General features: G+C 61.9%; 1 protein-coding gene across 5 annotated transcripts in view; it reads right to left on the bottom strand.

Annotated features, from left to right (window-relative positions):
• Nucleotides 1-21,156, bottom strand: part of PHYHD1 (phytanoyl-CoA dioxygenase domain containing 1) — a 164,504-nt gene that overhangs the window by 93,815 nt on the left and 49,533 nt on the right. For 3 of the 5 annotated variants that reach the window (XM_069237025.1, XM_069237024.1, XM_069237027.1), the window contains exon 2: nt 19,209-19,297. In XM_069237025.1, coding sequence (XP_069093126.1) covers nt 19,209-19,297 — 89 coding nt within the window. Of the gene's footprint in view, nt 1-19,208; nt 19,301-20,147; nt 20,204-20,260; nt 20,689-21,156 lie in introns of those variants that run through there. The other 2 variants (XM_069237028.1, XM_069237026.1) reach the window with 2 other exon arrangements.

Here is a 21,156-nt window from a genome sequence, read left to right as displayed (position 1 = left end):
CCTACAGCCTCGGCACTGCTGCCAGCTCACACCTGAAGCCTCGGCACTGCTGCCAGCTCACACCTACAGCCTCGGCACTGCAGCCACCTCACACATACAGCCTCGGCACTGCTGCCAGCTCCCACCTACAGCCTCGGCACTGCTGCCAGCTCCCACCTACAGCCTCAGCACTGCTGCCTGCTCCCACCTACAGCCTCGGCACTGCTGCCAGCTCCCACCTACAGCCACAGCACTGCTGCCTGCTCCCACCTACAGCCTCGGCACTGCTGCCAGCTCCCACCTATAGCCACAGCACTGCTACCTGCTCACACCTACAGCCTCGGCACTGCTGCCAGCTCCCACCTACAGCCACAGCACTGCTGCCAGCTCCCACCTACAGCCTCGGCACTGCTGCCAGCTCACACCTGAAGCCTCGGCACTGCTGCCAGCTCCCACCTACAGCCTCGGCACTGCTGCCAGCTCACACCTACAGCCCAGCACTGCTACCAGCTCCCACCTACAGCCTCAGCACTGCTGCCAGCTCCCACCTACAGCCTCGGCATTGCTGCCAGCTCACACCTACAGCCTCGGCACTGCTGCCTGCTCACACCTACAGCCTCGGCACTGCTGCCTGCTCCCACCTACAGCCTCGGCACTGCTGCCAGCTCACACCTGAAGCCTCGGCACTGCTGCCAGCTCACACCTGAAGCCTCGGCACTGCTACCTGCTCACACCTACAGCCTCGGCACTGCCGCCTGCTCACACCTACAGCCTCGGCACTGCCGCCTGCTCACACCTACAGCCTCGGCACTGCCGCCTGCTCACACCTACAGCCTCGGCACTGCCGCCAGCTCACACCTACAGCCTCGGCACTGCCGCCAGCTCACACCTACAGCCACGCCACTGCCTCCTGCTCACACCTACAGCCACGGCACTGCTGCCACCTCACACCTACAGCCCAGCACTGCTGCCACCTCACACCTACAGCCTCGGCACTGCTGCCAGCTCACACCTACAGCCTCGGCACTGCTACCTGTTCACACCTACAGCCTCAGCACTGCTACCTGCTCCCACCTACAGCCTCAGCACTGCTACCTGCTCACACCTGCAGCCTCAGCACTGCTACCTGCTCCCACCTACAGCCTCAGCACTGCTGCCAGCTCACACCTGAAGCCTCGGCACTGCTAACTGCTCACACCTACAGCCTCGGCACTGCTGCCAGCTCACACCTACAGCCTCGGCACTGCTACCTGCTCACACCTACAGCCTCGGCACTGCTGCCTGCTCACACCTACAGCCTCGGCACTGCTGCCACCTCACACCTACAGCCCAGCACTGCTGCCACCTCACACCTACAGCCTCGGCACTGCTGCCAGCTCACACCTACAGCCTCAGCACTGCTACCTGTTCACACCTACAGCCTCAGCACTGCTACCTGCTCCCACCTACAGCCTCAGCACTGCTACCTGCTCACACCTGCAGCCTCAGCACTGCTACCTGCTCCCACCTACAGCCTCAGCACTGCTACCTGTTCACACCTACAGCCTCAGCACTGCCGCCAGCTCACTCCTACAGCCTCGGCACTGCCGCCAGCTCACACCTACAGCCTCGGCACTGTTGCCTGCTCACACCTACAGTCTCAGAACTGCTGCCTCCTCACACCTGCAGCCTCAGCACTGCTGCCAGCTCACACCTACAGCCTCGGCACTGCTGCCAGCTCACACTTACAGCCTCGGCACTGCTGCCAGCTCACACTTACAGCCTCGGCACTGCTGCCAGCTCACACTTACAGCCTCGGCACTGCTGCCTGCTCAAACCTACAGCCTCGGCACTGCTGCCACCTCACACCTACAGCCTCGGCACTGCTGCCACCTCACACCTACAGCCTCGGCACTGCTGCCAGCTCCCACCTACAGCCTCGGCACTGCTACCTGCTCACACCTACAGCCTCGGCACTGCTGCCAGCTCACACCTACAGCCTCGGCACTGCTGCCAGCTCACACCTACAGCCTCGGAACTGCTGCCAGCTCACACCTACAGCCTCGGAACTGCTGCCAGCTCACACCTACAGCCTCGGAACTGCTGCCTGCTCACACCTACAGCCTCGGCACTGCTGCCTGCTCACACCTACAGCCTCGGCACTGCTGCCTGCTCACACCTACAGCCTCGGCACTGCTGCCTGCTCACACCTACAGCCACGGCACTGCTGCCACCTCACACCTACAGCCACAGCACTGCTACCTGCTCCCACCTACAGCCTCAGCACTGCTGCCTGCTCACACCTACAGCCTCAGCACTGCTGCCTGCTCACACCTACAGCCTCAGCACTGCTACCTGCTCACACCTGCAGCCTCAGCACTGCTGCCTGCTCACACCTACAGCCTCGGCACTGCTGCCAGCTCACACCTACAGCCTCAGAACTGCTGCCAGCTCACACCTACATCCTCGGCACTGCTGCCTGCTCCCACCTACAGCCTCGGCACTGCTGCCTGCTCACACCTACAGCCACAGCACTGCTGACAGCTCCCACCTACAGCCACAGCACTGCTGCCACCTCACACCTACAGCCACAGCACTGCTACCTGCTCCCACCTACAACCTCAGCACTGCTGCCTGCTCACACCTACAGCCACAGCACTGCTGACAGCTCACACCTACAGCCTCAGCACTGCTACCTGCTCACACCTGCAGCCTCAGCACTGCTGCCACCTCACACCTACAGCCACAGCACTGCTGCCAGCTCCCACCTACAGCCTCAGCACTGCTGCCAGCTCACACCTACAGCCACAGCACTGCTGCCACCTCACACCTGCAGCCTCAGAACTGCTGCCAGCTCACACCTACAGCCTCGGCACTGCTGCCAGCTCACACCTACAGCCTCGGCACTGCTGCCAGCTCACACCTGCAGCCTCGGCACTGCTGCCTGCTCACACCTGCAGCCACAGCACTGCTGCCACCTCACACCTGCAGCCTCAGCACTGCTGCCAGCTCACACCTACAGCCTCGGCACTGCTGCCAGCTCACACCTACAGCCTCGGCACTGCTGCCAGCTCAAACCTACAGCCACGGCACTGCTACCTGCTCCCCCCTACAGCCTCAGCACTGCTGCCTGCTCACAATTACAGCCTCGGCACTGCTGCCTGCTCACACCTACAGCCTCGGCACTGCTGCCTGCTCACACCTACAGCCTCGGCACTGCTGCCTGCTCACAATTACAGCCTCGGCACTGCTACCTGCTCCCACCTACAGCCTCATCACTGCTGCCCGCTCACAATTACAGCCTCAGCACTGCTACCTGCTCACAATTACAGCCTCAGCACTGCTGCCTGCTCACACCTACAGCCTCGGCACTGCTGCCTGCTCACAATTACAGCCTCGGCACTGCTACCTGCTCCCACCTACAGCCTCGGCACTGCTGCCAGCTCCCACCTACAGCCACAGCACTGCTACCTGCTCCCACCTACAGCCTCAGCACTGCTGCCTGCTCACACCTACAGCCACAGCACTGCTGACAGCTCACACCTACAGCCTCAGAACTGCTGCCAGCTCACACCTACATCCTCGGCACTGCTGCCTGCTCCCACCTACAGCCTCGGCACTGCTGCCTGCTCACACCTACAGCCACAGCACTGCTGACAGCTCCCACCTACAGCCACAGCACTGCTGCCACCTCACACCTACAGCCACAGCACTGCTACCTGCTCCCACCTACAGCCTCAGCACTGCTGCCTGCTCACACCTACAGCCACAGCACTGCTGACAGCTCACACCTACAGCCTCAGCACTGCTACCTGCTCACACCTGCAGCCTCAGCACTGCTGCCACCTCACACCTACAGCCACAGCACTGCTGCCAGCTCCCACCTACAGCCTCAGCACTGCTGCCAGCTCACACCTACAGCCACAGCACTGCTGCCACCTCACACCTGCTGCCTCAGAACTGCTGCCACCTCACACCTGCAGCCTCAGAACTGCTGCCAGCTCACACCTACAGCCTCGGCACTGCTGCCAGCTCACACCTACAGCCTCGGCACTGCTGCCAGCTCACACCTGCAGCCTCGGCACTGCTGCCTGCTCACACCTGCAGCCACAGCACTGCTGCCACCTCACACCTGCAGCCTCAGCACTGCTGCCAGCTCACACCTACAGCCTCGGCACTGCTGCCAGCTCACACCTACAGCCTCGGCACTGCTGCCAGCTCAAACCTACAGCCACGGCACTGCTACCTGCTCCCCCCTACAGCCTCAGCACTGCTGCCTGCTCACAATTACAGCCTCGGCACTGCTGCCTGCTCACACCTACAGCCTCGGCACTGCTGCCTGCTCACACCTACAGCCTCGGCACTGCTGCCTGCTCACAATTACAGCCTCGGCACTGCTACCTGCTCCCACCTACAGCCTCATCACTGCTGCCCGCTCACAATTACAGCCTCAGCACTGCTACCTGCTCACAATTACAGCCTCAGCACTGCTGCCTGCTCACACCTACAGCCTCGGCACTGCTGCCTGCTCACAATTACAGCCTCGGCACTGCTAACTGCTCCCACCTACAGCCTCGGCACTGCTGCCAGCTCCCACCTACAGCCACAGCACTGCTACCTGCTCCCACCTACAGCCTCAGCACTGCTGCCTGCTCACACCTACAGCCACAGCACTGCTGACAGCTCACACCTACAGCCTCAGAACTGCTGCCAGCTCACACCTACATCCTCGGCACTGCTGCCTGCTCCCACCTACAGCCTCGGCACTGCTGCCTGCTCACACCTACAGCCACGGCACTGCTGACAGCTCCCACCTACAGCCACAGCACTGCTGCCACCTCACACCTACAGCCACAGCACTGCTACCTGCTCCCACCTACAGCCTCAGCACTGCTGCCTGCTCACACCTACAGCCACAGCACTGCTGACAGCTCACACCTACAGCCTCAGCACTGCTACCTGCTCACACCTGCAGCCTCAGCACTGCTGCCACCTCACACCTACAGCCACAGCACTGCTGCCAGCTCCCACCTACAGCCTCAGCACTGCTGCCAGCTCACACCTACAGCCACAGCACTGCTGCCACCTCACACCTGCTGCCTCAGAACTGCTGCCACCTCACACCTGCAGCCTCAGAACTGCTGCCAGCTCACACCTACAGCCTCGGCACTGCTGCCAGCTCACACCTACAGCCTCGGCACTGCTGCCAGCTCACACCTGCAGCCTCGGCACTGCTGCCTGCTCACACCTGCAGCCACAGCACTGCTGCCACCTCACACCTGCAGCCTCAGCACTGCTGCCAGCTCACACCTACAGCCTCGGCACTGCTGCCAGCTCACACCTACAGCCTCGGCACTGCTGCCAGCTCAAACCTACAGCCACGGCACTGCTACCTGCTCCCCCCTACAGCCTCAGCACTGCTGCCTGCTCACAATTACAGCCTTGGCACTGCTGCCTGCTCACACCTACAGCCTCGGCACTGCTGCCTGCTCACACCTACAGCCTCGGCACTGCTGCCTGCTCACAATTACAGCCTCGGCACTGCTACCTGCTCCCACCTACAGCCTCATCACTGCTGCCCGCTCACAATTACAGCCTCAGCACTGCTACCTGCTCACAATTACAGCCTCAGCACTGCTGCCTGCTCACACCTACAGCCTCGGCACTGCTGCCTGCTCACAATTACAGCCTCGGCACTGCTACCTGCTCCCACCTACAGCCTCGGCACTGCTGCCAGCTCCCACCTACAGCCACAGCACTGCTACCTGCTCCCACCTACAGCCTCAGCACTGCTACCTACTCACACTTACAGCCTCAGCACTGCTGCCAGCTCACACCTACAGCCTCGGCACTGCTGCCAGCTCACACCTGAAGCCTCGGCACAAGCCTCAGCACTGCTGCCAGCTCCCACCTACAGCCACAGCACTGCTACCTGCTCACACCTGCAGCCACAGCACTGCTGCCACCTCACACCTACAGCTTCGGCACTGCTGCCAGCTCACACCTACAGCCTCGGCACTGCTGCCAGCTCACACCTGCAGCCTCGGCACTGCTGCCTGCTCACACCTGCAGCCTCGGCACTGCTGCCTGCTCACACCTGCAGCCTCGGCACTGCTGCCAGCTCACACCTACAGCCTCGGCACTGCTGCCAGCTCACACCTGCAGCCTCGGCACTGCTGCCTGCTCACACCTACAGCCTCGGCACTGCTGCCAGCTCACACCTACAGCCTCGGCACTGCTGCCAGCTCACACCTGCAGCCTCGGCACTGCTGCCTGCTCACACCTACAGCCTCGGCACTGCTACCTGCTCACACCTACAGCCTCGGCACTGCTGCCAGGTCAAACCTACAGCCTCGGCACTGCTACCTGCTCACACCTGAAGCCTCGGCACTGCTGCCAGCTCACACCTACAGCCTCGGCACTGCTGCCAGCTCAAACCTACAGCCTCGGCACTGCTGCCAGCTCACACTTACAGCCTCAGCACTGCTACCTGCTTAAACCTACAGCCTCGGCACTGCTGCCACCTCACACCTACAGCCCAGCACTGCTACCTGCTCACACCTACAGCCTCAGCACTGCTACCTGCTCACACCTACAGCCTCAGCACTGCTACCTGCTCACACCTACAGCCTCGGCACTGCTACCTGCTCACACCTACAGCCTCGGCACTGCTGCCAGCTCACACTTACAGCCTCAGCACTGCTACCTGCTCACACCTACAGCCTCGGCACTGCTGCCAGCCTCGGCACTGCTGCAAGCTCATACTTACAGCCTCGGCACTGCTGCCTGCTCACACTTACAGCCTCAGCACTGCTACCTGCTCACACCTACAGCCTCTGCACTGCTGCCAGCTCACACCTACAGCCTCTGCACTGCTGCCAGCTCACACCTACAGCCCCGGCACTGCTGCCAGCTCACACCTGCAGCCTCGGCACTGCTGCCAGCTCACACCTACAGCCTCTGCACTGCTGCCAGCTCACACCTACAGCCCCGGCACTGCTGCCAGCTCACACCTGCAGCCTCGGCACTGCTGCCAGCTCACACCTACAGCCTCGGCACTGCTGCCAGCTCAAACCTACAGCCACGGCACTGCTACCTGCTCCCCCCTACAGCCTCAGCACTGCTGCCTGCTCACAATTACAGCCTCGGCACTGCTGCCTGCTCACACCTACAGCCTCGGCACTGCTGCCTGCTCACACCTACAGCCTCGGCACTGCTGCCTGCTCACAATTACAGCCTCGGCACTGCTACCTGCTCCCACCTACAGCCTCATCACTGCTGCCCGCTCACAATTACAGCCTCAGCACTGCTACCTGCTCACAATTACAGCCTCAGCACTGCTGCCTGCTCACACCTACAGCCTCGGCACTGCTGCCTGCTCACAATTACAGCCTCGGCACTGCTACCTGCTCCCACCTACAGCCTCGGCACTGCTGCCAGCTCCCACCTACAGCCACAGCACTGCTACCTACTCACACTTACAGCCTCAGCACTGCTACCTGCTCCCACCTACAGCCTCGGCACTGCTACCTGCTCCCACCTACAGCCTCGGCACTGCTACCTGCTCCCACCTACAGCCTCAGCACTGCTACCTACTCACACTTACAGCCTCAGCACTGCTGCCAGCTCACACCTACAGCCTCGGCACTGCTGCCAGCTCACACCTGAAGCCTCGGCACAAGCCTCAGCACTGCTGCCAGCTCCCACCTACAGCCACAGCACTGCTACCTGCTCACACCTGCAGCCACAGCACTGCTGCCACCTCACACCTACAGCCTCGGCACTGCTGCCAGCTCACACCTACAGCCTCGGCACTGCTGCCAGCTCACACCTGCAGCCTCGGCACTGCTGCCTGCTCACACCTGCAGCCTCGGCACTGCTGCCTGCTCACACCTGCAGCCTCGGCACTGCTGCCTGCTCACACCTGCAGCCTCGGCACTGCTGCCAGCTCACACCTACAGCCTCGGCACTGCTGCCAGCTCACACCTGCAGCCTCGGCACTGCTGCCTGCTCACACCTACAGCTTCGGCACTGCTGCCAGCTCACACCTACAGCCTCGGCACTGCTGCCAGCTCACACCTGCAGCCTCGGCACTGCTGCCTGCTCACACCTACAGCCTCGGCACTGCTGCCAGCTCACACCTACAGCCTCGGCACTGCTACCTGCTCACACCTACAGCCTCGGCACTGCTGCCAGGTCAAACCTACAGCCTCGGCACTGCTACCTGCTCACACCTGAAGCCTCGGCACTGCTGCCAGCTCACACCTACAGCCTCGGCACTGCTGCCAGCTCAAACCTACAGCCTCGGCACTCCTGCCAGCTCACACTTACAGCCTCAGCACTGCTACCTGCTTACACCTACAGCCTCGGCACTGCTGCCACCTCACACCTACAGCCCAGCACTGCTACCTGCTCACACCTGCAGCCTCTGCACTGCTACCTACTCACACTTACAGCCTCAGCACTGCTACCTGCTCCCACCTACAGCCCAGCACTGCTGCCAGCTCACACCTACAGCCTCGGCACTGCTGCCAGCTCACACCTACAGCCTCGGCACTGTTGCCAGCTCACACCTACAGCCTCGGCACTGCTGCCACCTCACACCTGCAGCCTCGGCACTGCTGCCAGCTCACACCCACAGCCTCGGCACTGCTGCCAGCTCACACTTACAGCCTCGGCACTGCTGCCAGCTCACACTTACAGCCTCGGCACTGCTGCCTGCTCACACCTACAGCCTCGGCACTGCTGCCACCTCACACCTACAGCCTCGGCACTGCTGCCACCTCACACCTACAGCCTCGGCACTGCTGCCACCTCACACCTACAGCCTCGGCACTGCTACCTGCTCACACCTACAGCCTCGGAACTGCTGCCAGCTCCCATCTACAGCCTCGGAACTGCTGCCTGCTCACACCTACAGCCTCGGCACTGCTGCCTGCTCACACCTACAGCCACAGCACTGCTGCCTGCTCACACCTACAGCCTCGGCACTGCTGCCTGCTCACACCTACAGCCACAGCACTGCTGCCTGCTCACACCTACAGCCACAGCACTGCTGCCACCTCACACCTACAGCCACAGCACTGCTACCTGCTCCCACCTACAGCCTCAGCACTGCTGCCTGCTCACACCTACAGCCTCAGCACTGCTGCCTGCTCACACCTACAGCCTCAGCACTGCTACCTGCTCACACCTGCAGCCTCAGCACTGCTGCCTGCTCACACCTACAGCCTCGGCACTGCTGCCAGCTCACACCTACAGCCTCAGAACTGCTGCCAGCTCACACCTACATCCTCGGCACTGCTGCCTGCTCCCACCTACAGCCTCGGCACTGCTGCCTGCTCACACCTACAGCCACAGCACTGCTGACAGCTCCCACCTACAGCCACAGCACTGCTGCCACCTCACACCTACAGCCACAGCACTGCTACCTGCTCCCACCTACAGCCTCAGCACTGCTGCCTGCTCACACCTACAGCCACAGCACTGCTGACAGCTCACACCTACAGCCTCAGCACTGCTACCTGCTCACACCTGCAGCCTCAGCACTGCTGCCACCTCACACCTACAGCCACAGCACTGCTGCCACCTCACACCTGCTGCCTCAGAACTGCTGCCACCTCACACCTGCAGCCTCAGAACTGCTGCCAGCTCACACCTACAGCCTCGGCACTGCTGCCAGCTCACACCTACAGCCTCGGCACTGCTGCCAGCTCACACCTGCAGCCTCGGCACTGCTGCCTGCTCACACCTGCAGCCACGGCACTGCTGCCACCTCACACCTGCAGCCTCGGCACTGCTGCCAGCTCACACCTACAGCCTCGGCACTGCTGCCAGCTCAAACCTACAGCCACGGCACTGCTACCTGCTCCCCCCTACAGCCTCAGCACTGCTGCCTGCTCACAATTACAGCCTCGGCACTGCTGCCTGCTCACACCTACAGCCTCGGCACTGCTGCCTGCTCACACCTACAGCCTCGGCACTGCTGCCTGCTCACAATTACAGCCTCGGCACTGCTACCTGCTCCCACCTACAGCCTCATCACTGCTGCCCGCTCACAATTACAGCCTCAGCACTGCTACCTGCTCACAATTACAGCCTCAGCACTGCTGCCTGCTCACACCTACAGCCTCGGCACTGCTGCCTGCTCACAATTACAGCCTCGGCACTGCTACCTGCTCCCACCTACAGCCTCGGCACTGCTGCCAGCTCCCACCTACAGCCACAGCACTGCTACCTGCTCCCACCTACAGCCTCAGCACTGCTACCTACTCACACTTACAGCCTCAGCACTGCTGCCAGCTCACACGGCACTGCTGCCAGCTCACACCTGAAGCCTCGGCACAAGCCTCAGCACTGCTGCCAGCTCCCACCTACAGCCACAGCACTGCTACCTGCTCACACCTGCAGCCACAGCACTGCTGCCACCTCACACCTACAGCCTCGGCACTGCTGCCAGCTCACACCTGCAGCCTCGGCACTGCTGCCTGCTCACACCTGCAGCCTCGGCACTGCTGCCAGCTCACACCTACAGCCTCGGCACTGCTGCCAGCTCACACCTGCAGCCTCGGCACTGCTGCCTGCTCACACCTACAGCCTCGGCACTGCTGCCAGCTCACACCTACAGCCTCGGCACTGCTGCCAGCTCACACCTGCAGCCTCGGCACTGCTACCTGCTCACACCTACAGCCTCGGCACTGCTGCCAGGTCAAACCTACAGCCTCGGCACTGCTACCTGCTCACACCTGAAGCCTCGGCACTGCTGCCAGCTCACACCTACAGCCTCGGCACTGCTGCCAGCTCAAACCTACAGCCTCGGCACTGCTGCCAGCTCACACTTACAGCCTCAGCACTGCTACCTGCTTAAACCTACAGCCTCGGCACTGCTGCCACCTCACACCTACAGCCCAGCACTGCTACCTGCTCACACCTACAGCCTCAGCACTGCTACCTGCTCACACCTACAGCCTCAGCACTGCTACCTGCTCACACCTACAGCCTCGGCACTGCTACCTGCTCACACCTACAGCCTCGGCACTGCTGCCAGCTCACACTTACAGCCTCAGCACTGCTACCTGCTCACACCTACAGCCTCGGCACTGCTGCCAGCCTCGGCACTGCTGCAAGCTCATACTTACAGCCTCGGCACTGCTGCCTGCTCACACTTACAGCCTCAGCACTGCTACCTGCTCACACCTACAGCCACAGCACTGCTGCCAGCTCACACCTGCAGCCTCGGCACTGCTGCCAGCTCACACCTACAGCCTCTGCAGTGCTGCCAGCTCACACCTACAGCCCCGGCACTGCTGCCAGCTCACACCTACAGCCTCGGCACTGCTGCCAGCTCACACCTGCAGCCTCGGCACTGCTGCCAGCTCACACCTACAGCCTCGGCACTGCTGCCAGCTCAAACCTACAGCCACGGCACTGCTACCTGCTCCCCCCTACAGCCTCAGCACTGCTGCCTGCTCACAATTACAGCCTCGGCACTGCTACCTGCTCACACCTACAGCCTCGGCACTGCTGCCTGCTCACACCTACAGCCTCGGCACTGCTGCCTGCTCACAATTACAGCCTCGGCACTGCTACCTGCTCCCACCTACAGCCTCATCACTGCTGCCCGCTCACAATTACAGCCTCAGCACTGCTACCTGCTCACAATTACAGCCTCAGCACTGCTGCCTGCTCACACCTACAGCCTCGGCACTGCTGCCTGCTCACAATTACAGCCTCGGCACTGCTACCTGCTCCCACCTACAGCCTCGGCACTGCTGCCAGCTCCCACCTACAGCCACAGCACTGCTGCCTGCTCACACCTACAGCCACAGCACTGCTACCTGCTCACACCTACAGCCTCGGCACTGCTACCTACTCACACTTACAGCCTCAGCACTGCTGCCAGCTCACACCTGAAGCCTCGGCACAAGCCTCAGCACTGCTGCCAGCTCCCACCTACAGCCACAGCACTGCTACCTGCTCACACCTGCAGCCACAGCACTGCTGCCACCTCACACCTACAGCCTCGGCACTGCTGCCAGCTCACACCTACAGCCTCGGCACTGCTGCCAGCTCACACCTGCAGCCTCGGCACTGCTGCCTGCTCACACCTGCAGCCTCGGCACTGCTGCCTGCTCACACCTGCAGCCTCGGCACTGCTGCCAGCTCACACCTACAGCCTCGGCACTGCTGCCAGCTCACACCTGCAGCCTCGGCACTGCTACCTGCTCACACCTACAGCCTCGGCACTGCTGCCAGGTCAAACCTACAGCCTCGGCACTGCTACCTGCTCACACCTGAAGCCTCGGCACAGCTGCCAGCTCACACCTACAGCCTCGGCACTGCTGCCAGCTCAAACCTACAGCCTCGGCACTGCTGCCAGCTCACACTTACAGCCTCAGCACTGCTACCTGCTTACACCTACAGCCTCGGCACTGCTACCTGCTCACACCTACAGCCTCGGCACTGCTACCTGCTCACACCTACAGCCTCGGCACTGCTACCTGCTCACACTTACAGCCTCAGCACTGCTACCTGCTCACACCTACAGCCTCGGCACTGCTGCCAGCCTCGGCACTGCTGCAAGCTCATACTTACAGCCTCGGCACTGCTGCCTGCTCACACTTACAGCCTCAGCACTGCTACCTGCTCACACCTACAGCCTCTGCACTGCTGCCAGCTCACACCTACAGCCTCGGCACTGCTGCCAGCTCACACCTACAGCCTCGGCACTGCTGTCAGCTCACACCTACAGCCTCAGCACTGCTGCCAGCTCACACCTACAGCCTCGGCACTGCTGCCTGCTCACAATTACAGCCTCAGCACTGCTGCCAGCTCACACCTACAGCCTCGGCACTGCTGCCAGCTCACACCTACAGCCTCGGCACTGCTGCCAGCTCACACCTGCAGCCTCGGCACTGCTGCCAGCTCACACCTACAGCCTCGGCACTGCTGCCTGCTCACAATTACAGCCTCAGCACTGCTGCCAGCTCACACCTACAGCCTCGGCACTGCTGCCAGCTCACACCTACAGCCTCGGCACTGCTGCCAGCTCACACCTACAGCCTCGGCACTGCTGCCAGCTCACACCTACAGCCTCGGCACTGCTGCAAGCTCATACTTACAGCCTCGGCACTGCTGCCTGCTCACACTTACAGCCTCAGCACTGCTACCTGCTCCCACCTACAGCCTCGGCACTGCTACCTGCTCACACCTACAGCCTCGGCACTGCTGCAAGCTCATACTTACAGCCTCGGCACTGCTGCCTGCTCACACTTACAGCCTCGGCACTGCTGCCAGCTCAAACCTACAGCCCCAGCACTGCTACCTGCTCCCACCTACAGCCTCGGCACTGCTACCTGCTCACACCTGCAGCCTCAGCACTGCTACATGCTCACACCTGCAGCCTCGGCACTGCTGCCAGCTCACACCTGCAGCCTCAGCACTGCTGCCAGCTCACACTTACAGCCTCGGCACTGCTGCCACCTCACACCTACAGCCTCAGCACTGCTACCTGCTCACACCTACAGCCTCAGCACTGCTACCTGCTCACACCTACAGCCTCGGCACTGCTACCTGCTCACACCTACAGCCTCTGCACTGCTGCCAGCTCCCACCTACAGCTTCAGCACTGCTGCCTGCTCACAATTACAGCCTCGGCACTGCTGCCTGCTCACACCTATAGCCTCGGCACTGCTGCCTGCTCACACCTACAGCCTCGGCATTGCTGCCTGCTCACAATTACAGCCTCGGCACTGCTACCTGCTCACACCTACAGCCTCAGCACTGCTGCCAGCTCCCACCTACAGCCACAGCACTGCTACCTGCTCCCACCTACAGCCTCTGCACTGCTACCTGCTCACACTTACAGCCTCAGCACTGCTGCCAGCTCCCACCTACAGCCACAGCACTGCTGCCAGCTCACACCTACATCCTCGGCACTGCTGCTTGCTCACACCTACAGCCCAGCACTGCTACCTGCTCACACCTACAGCCTCAGCACTGCTGCCAGCTCACACTTACAGCCTCAGCACTGCTGCCAGCTCACACCTACAGCCACAGCACTGCTGCCAGCTAACACTTACAGCCTCAGCACTGCTACCTGCTCACACCTACAGCCTCGGCACTGCTGCCAGCCTCGGCACTGCTGCAAGCTCATACTTACAGCCTCGGCACTGCTGCCAGCTCCCACCTACAGCCCAGCACTGCTGCCAGCTCACACCTACAGCCTCGGCACTGCTGCCTGCTCACACCTACAGCCTCGGCACTGCTGCCTGCTCCCACCTGCAGCCTCAGCACTGCTACCTGCTCACACCTGCAGCCTCGGCACTGCTGCCAGCTCACACCTGCAGCCTCAGCACTGCTACCTGCTCACACCTGCAGCCTCGGCACTGCTGCCAGCTCACACCTACAGCCACAGCACTGCTGCCAGCTCACACTTACAGCCTCGGCACTGCTACCTGCTCACACCTACAGCCTCAGCACTGCTACCAGCTCACACTTACAGCCTCGGCACTGCTGCCAGCTCAAACCTACAGCCTCGGCACTGCTGCCAGCTCACACCTGCAGCCTCAGCACTGCTACCTGCTCACACTTACAGCCTCAGCACTGCTACTTGCTCACACCTACAACCTCTGCACTGCTGCCAGCTCACACCTACAGCCCCAGCACTGCTGCCACCTCACACCTACAGCCCCGGCACTGCTGCCAGCTCACACCTGCAGCCTTGGCACTGCTGCCAGCTCAGACCTACAGCCTCGGCACTGCTGCCTGCTCACAATTACAGCCTCAGCACTGCTGCCAGCTCACACCTACAGCCTCGGCACTGCTGCCAGCTCACACCTACAGCCTCGGCACTGCTGCCAGCTCACACCTACAGCCTCAGCACTGCTAACTGCTCACACCTACAGCCTCGGCACTGCTACCTGCTCACACCTACAGCCTCGGCACTGCTGCAAGCTCATACTTACAGCCTCGGCACTGCTGCCTGCTCACACCTACAGCCTCGGTACTGCTGCAAGCTCATACTTACAGCCTCGGCACTGCTACCTGCTCACACCTACAGCCTCGGCACTGCTGCCTGCCTCGCCACTGCTGCCAGCTCACACCTACAGCCACAGCACTGCTGCCAGCTCACACTTACAGCCTCAGCACTGCTACCTGCTCACACCTACAGCCTCGGCACTGCTGCCAGCCTCGGCACTGCTGCAAGCTCATACTTACAGCCTCGGCACTGCTGCCAGCTCCCACCTACAGCCCAGCACTGCTGCCAGCTCACACCTACAGCCTCGGCACTGCTGCCTGCTCACACCTACAGCCTCGGCACTGCTGCCTGCTCACACCTGCAGCCTCAGCACTGCTACCTGCTCACACCTGCAGCCTCGGCACTGCTGCCAGCTCACACCTGCAGCCTCAGCACTGCTACCTGCTCACACCTGCAGCCTCGGCACTGCTGCCAGCTCACACCTACAGCCACAGCACTGCTGCCAGCTCACACTTACAGCCTCGGCACTGCTACCTGCTCACACCTACAGCCTCAGCACTGCTACCAGCTCACACTTACAGCCTCGGCACTGCTGCCAGCTCAAACCTACAGCCTCGGCACTGCTGCCAGCTCACACCTGCAGCCTCAGCACTGCTACCTGCTCACACTTACAGCCTCAGCACTGCTACTTGCTCACACCTACAACCTCTGCACTGCTGCCAGCTCACACCTACAGCCCCAGCACTGCTGCCACCTCACACCTACAGCCCCGGCACTGCTGCCAGCTCACACCTGCAGCCTTGGCACTGCTGCCAGCTCACACCTACAGCCTCGGCACTGCTGCCTGCTCACAATTACAGCCTCAGCACTGCTGCCAGCTCACACCTACAGCCTCGGCACTGCTGCCAGCTCACACCTACAGCCTCGGCACTGCTGCCAGCTCACACCTACAGCCTCGGCACTGCTACCTGCTCACACCTACAGCCTCGGCACTGCTGCAAGCTCACACTTACAGCCTCGGCACTGCTGCCTGCTCACACTTACAGCCTCGGCACTGCTGCCAGCTCACACTTACAGCCTCGGCACTGCTGCCAGCTCACACTTACAGCCTCAGCACTGCTGCCAGCTCACACTTACAGCCTCGGCACTGCTGCCACCTCACACCTACAGCCTCAGCACTGCTGCCTGCTCACACCTACAGCCTCGGCACTGCTACCTGCTCACACCTACAGCCCAGCACTGCTGCCAGCTCACACCTACAGCCCAGCACTGCTGCCAGCTCACGCTTACAGCCTCAGCACTGCTGCCAGCTCACGCTTACAGCCTCGGCACTGCTGCCTGCTCACACCTACAGCCTCGGCACTGCCTCCTGCTCACACTTACAGCCTCGGCACTGCTGCCTGCTCACACCTACAGCCTCGGCACTGCCTCCTGCTCACACCTACAGCCCCGGCACTGCTGCCAGCTCACGCCTACAGCCTCGGCACTGCTGCCTGCTCACGCCTACAGCCTCGGCACTGCCTCCTGCTCACACCTACAGCCCCGGCACTGCCGCCAGCTCACACCTACAGCCTCCGCACTGCTGCCAGCTCACACTTACAGCCTCAGCACTGCTGCCTGCTCACACCTACAGCCTCGGCACTGCTGCCAGCTCACACCTACAGCCTCGGCACTGCTGCCAGCTCCCACCTACAGCCTCGGCACTGCTGCCTGCTCACACCTACAGCCTCGGCACTGCTGCCAGCTCACACTTACAGCCTCAGCACTGCTGACTGCTCACACCTACAGCCTCGGCACTGCTGCCAGCTCACACCTACAGCCTCGGCACTGCTGCCAGCTCACACCTACAGCCTCAGCACTGCTGCCAGCTCACACCTACAGCCTCGGCACTGCTGCCAGCTCACACCTACAGCCACAGCACTACTACCTGCTCACACCTACAGCCACAGCACTGCTGCCACCTCACACCTACAGCCTCGGCACTGCTGCCTGCTCACACTTACAGCCTCGGCACTGCTGCCTGCTCACACTTACAGCCTCGGCACTGCTGCCAGCTCACACTTACAGCCTCGGCACTGCTGCCAGCTCACACTTACAGCCTCAGCACTGCTGCCAGCTCACACTTACAGCCTCGGCACTGCTGCCACCTCACACCTACAGCCTCAGCACTGCTGCCTGCTCACACCTACAGCCTCGGCACTGCTACCAGCTCACACCTACAGCCTCGGCACTGCTACCTGCTCACACCTACAGCCCAGCACTGCTGCCAGCTCACACCTACAGCCCAGCACTGCTGCCAGCTCACGCTTACAGCCTCAGCACTGCTGCCAGCTCACACCTGCAGCCTCGGCACTACTGCCTGCTCACACCTACAGCCTCGGCACTGCTACCAGCTCACACCTACAGCCTCGGCACTGCTACCTGCTCACACCTACAGCCCAGCACTGCTGCCAGCTCACACCTACAGCCCAGCACTGCTGCCAGCTCACACTTACAGCCTCGGCACTGCTGCCTGCTCACACCTACAGCCTCGGCACTGCCTCCTGCTCACACTTACAGCCTCGGCACTGCTGCCTGCTCACACCTACAGCCTCGGCACTGCCTCCTGCTCACACCTACAGCCCCGGCACTGCTGCCAGCTCACGCCTACAGCCTCGGCACTGCTGCCTGCTCACACCTACAGCCTCGGCACTGCCTCCTGCTCACACCTACAGCCCCGGCACTGCCGCCAGCTCACACCTACAGCCTCGGCACTGCTGCCAGCTCATACTTACAGCCTCGGCACTGCTGCCAGCTCACACCTACAGCCTCGGCACTGCTGCCAGCTCCCACCTACAGCCTCAGCACTGCTGCCTGCTCACACCTACAGCCTCAGCACTGCTGCCAGCTCACACTTACAGCCTCAGCACTGCTGCCTGCTCACACCTACAGCCTCGGCACTGCTGCCAGCTCACACCTACAGCCTCGGCACTGCTGCCAGCTCCCACCTACAGCCTCAGCACTGCTGCCTGCTCACACCTACAGCCTCAGCACTGCTACCTGCTCACACCTACAGCCTCGGCACTGCTGCCAGCCTCAGCACTGCTACCTGCTCACACCTACAGACTCAGCACTGCTGCCAGCTCACACCTACAGACTCAGCACTGCTGCCAGCTCACACTTACAGCCTCAGCACTGCTACCTGCTCACACCTACAGCCTCGGCACTGCTACCTACTCACACTTACAGCCTCAGCACTGCTACCTGCTCACACCTACAGCCTCGGCACTGCAGCCACCTCACACCTACAGCCACAGCACTGCTGCCTGCTCACACCTACAGCCTCGGCACTGCTGCCTGCTCACACCTACACCCTCTGCACTGCTGCCAGCTCCCACCTACAGCCTCAGCACTGCTGCCTGCTCACACCTGCAGCCTGGAAACTACTGAGAGCTCACTCCTACAGTCTGGAGACTAGTGAGAGCTCACTCCTACAGTCTGGAAACTACTGAGAGCTCACTCCTACAGTCTGGAAACTACTGAGAGCTCACTCCTACAGTCTGGAGACTACTGAGAGCTCACTCCTACAGTCTGGAAACTACTGAGAGCTCACACGTACAGTCTGGACACTACAGGGAGCTCACACTTACAATCTGGACACTACAGGGAGCTCACACGTACAGTCTGGACACTACAGGGAGCTCACACTTACAGTCTGGACACTACAGGGAGCTCACACGTACAGTCTGGACACTACAGGGAGCTCACACTTACAGTCTGGACACTACAGGGAGCTCACACTTACAGTCTGGACACTACTGAGAGCTCACACGTACAGTCTGGACACTACAGGGAGCTCACACGTACAGTCTGGACACTACAGGGAGCTCACACGTACAGTCTGGACACTACAGGGAGCTCACACTTACAGTCTGGACACTACTGAGAGCTCACACGTACACTCTGGACACTACAGGGAGCTCACATTTACAGTCTGGACACTACAGGGAGCTCACACGTACAGTCTGGACACTACAGGGAGCTCACCCCACAGTCTGGACACTACAGGGAGCTCACACTTACAGTCTGGACACTACTGAGAGGTCACACTTACAGTCTGGACACTACAGGGAGCTCACACTTACAGTCTGGACACTGCAGGGAGCTCACACGTACAGTCTGGACACTACAGGGAGCTCACCCCACAGTCTGGACACTACAGGGAGCTCACCCCACAGTCTGGACACTACTCGGAGGTCAGCCGAGGGTCCCTGCCATGTGGGCGTCTTACCTTCTTAACCTGGTCCCCTGTGATTGGCGCTGTGTGTCGCATCTTGAAATCCCGGCTTCTTCTCCGACTCAAGGCGCTATCTTCATGTGCTGGGGTAGCCAAAGACAAGGAACAGAGTCAGTTACTGAGACGTAGGAGAGGGGCTGGGGAAGGGACAAAGGGAGGGCAGGCTCGCCGACGGGGCAGGAGAGCTCTGGGTACAAGAGAGGCCTCGACTGGGCCAGCAGAGACTTGTGGAAAGGAGAAGTCCATGGGACCGGAAGGTCTAGGTGAGGACGGCAGGAGGCCTGGGGCAGGAGGGGCCTAGGTGATGGAGGTGGTGCCTATAAGGGGTGCGGGGGGGAGGGGAGCCTAGGAGTGGAGGAGCCTAAGAGAGGGGCAGGAGGGGCCTAGGAGATGGGGGGCTAGAAATGGTGCAGGGGCAGAAGGTGCCTAGTAGGGGTGAAGGGGGGCTAGGAGAGGAGCAGGAGGAGCCAATGAGGGGTGCAGGGGGGGCTAGGAGAGGGGCAGGGGCAGGAGGTGCCTAGGAGATGGGGGGTTAGAAGTGGTGCAAGTGCAGAAGGTGCCCAGCATGGGTGCAGGGGGACTAGGAGAGGGGCAGCAGGGGCCTAAGAGGGGTGCGGGTGGTGGGTGCAGGAGATGTGGAGGGGCCTAGGAGGGGTGCAGGGCCCTAGTATGTAATGGGGTGTGGAGAGAACAGACCCCCAAGAACCAGGCCGGCGTAAGAGCTCAGAAGGCTGAGGGACAGGTCGAGGCCTTGAAAGGAAGGGGAGGGAAGGAAACAGCGCAGAGAGGCCCCCGGCCCCCACCCCCTCCTCATCACCTGCAGCACCGGGGCCCTGAAAGGAAGGGGAGGGTAGAGAGGCCCTCAGCACTCATCACCTGCAGCACCGGGGCCCTGAAAGGGGGGGGGAGGGTAAAGAGGCCCTCAACACTCCTCAGCACCGAGGCCCTGAAAGGAAGGGGAGGGTAGAGAGGCCCTCAGCACCTGCAGCACCGAGACCTTGAAAGGGGAGGGGGAGGGTAAAAAGGCCCTCAGCACTCCTCATCACCTGCAGCACCGAGGCCCTGAAAGGAAGGGGAGGGAAGAGAGGCCCTCAGCACTCATCACCTGCAGCACCGAGGCCCTGAAAGGAAGGGGAGGGAAGAGAGGCCATCAGCACTCCTCAGCACCGAGGCCTTGAAAGGAAGGGGAGGGTAGAGAGTCCCTCAGCACTCATCACCTGCAGCACCGAGGCCCTGAAAATGAGGGGAGGGTAGAGAGGCCCTCAGCACCTGCAGCACCGAGGCCTTGAAACTGAGGGGAGGGTAGAGAGGCCCTCAGCACCTGCAGCACCGAGACCTTGAAAGGGAGGGGAGGGTAGAGAGGCCCTCAGCACTCCTCAACACCTGCAGCACCGAGGCCCTGAAAGGAAGGGGAGGGAAGGAAACAGCGCAGAGAGGCCCCCAGCCCTCCTCATCACCTGCAGCACCGAGGCCTTGAAACTGAGGGGAGGGTAGAGAGGCCCTCAGCATTCAGCACCTGCAGCACCGAGGCCCTGAAAGGGAGGGGAGGGGAGGGAGTCCCTCAGCCCTCCTCATCACCTGCAGCACCGAGGCCCTGAAAGGGGGGGAGGGTAGAGAGGCCCTCAGCATTCAGCACCTGCAGCACCGAGGCCCTGAAAGGGAGGGGAGGGTAGAGAGGCCCTCAGCATTCAGCACCTGCAGCACCGAGGCCCTGAAAGGGAGGGGAGGGTAGAGAGGCCCTCAGCACTCCTCAGCACCGAGGCCCTGAAACTGAGGGGAGGGTAGAGAGGCCCTCATCACCTGTAGCACCGAGGCCCTGAAAGGAAGGGGAGGGTAGAGAGGCCCTCAGCACTCCTCAACACCTGCAGCACCGAGGCCCTGAAAGGAAGGGGAGGGAAGGAAACAGCGCAGAGAGGCCCCCAGCCCTCCTCATCACCTGCAG

The sequence above is a fragment of the Pleurodeles waltl genome, chromosome 6 (assembly GCF_031143425.1).
Source record: "Pleurodeles waltl isolate 20211129_DDA chromosome 6, aPleWal1.hap1.20221129, whole genome shotgun sequence".
In the NCBI taxonomy this organism is placed as follows: Eukaryota; Metazoa; Chordata; class Amphibia; order Caudata; family Salamandridae; genus Pleurodeles; species Pleurodeles waltl.
This window is presented reverse-complemented; position numbering and strand designations above follow the sequence as displayed.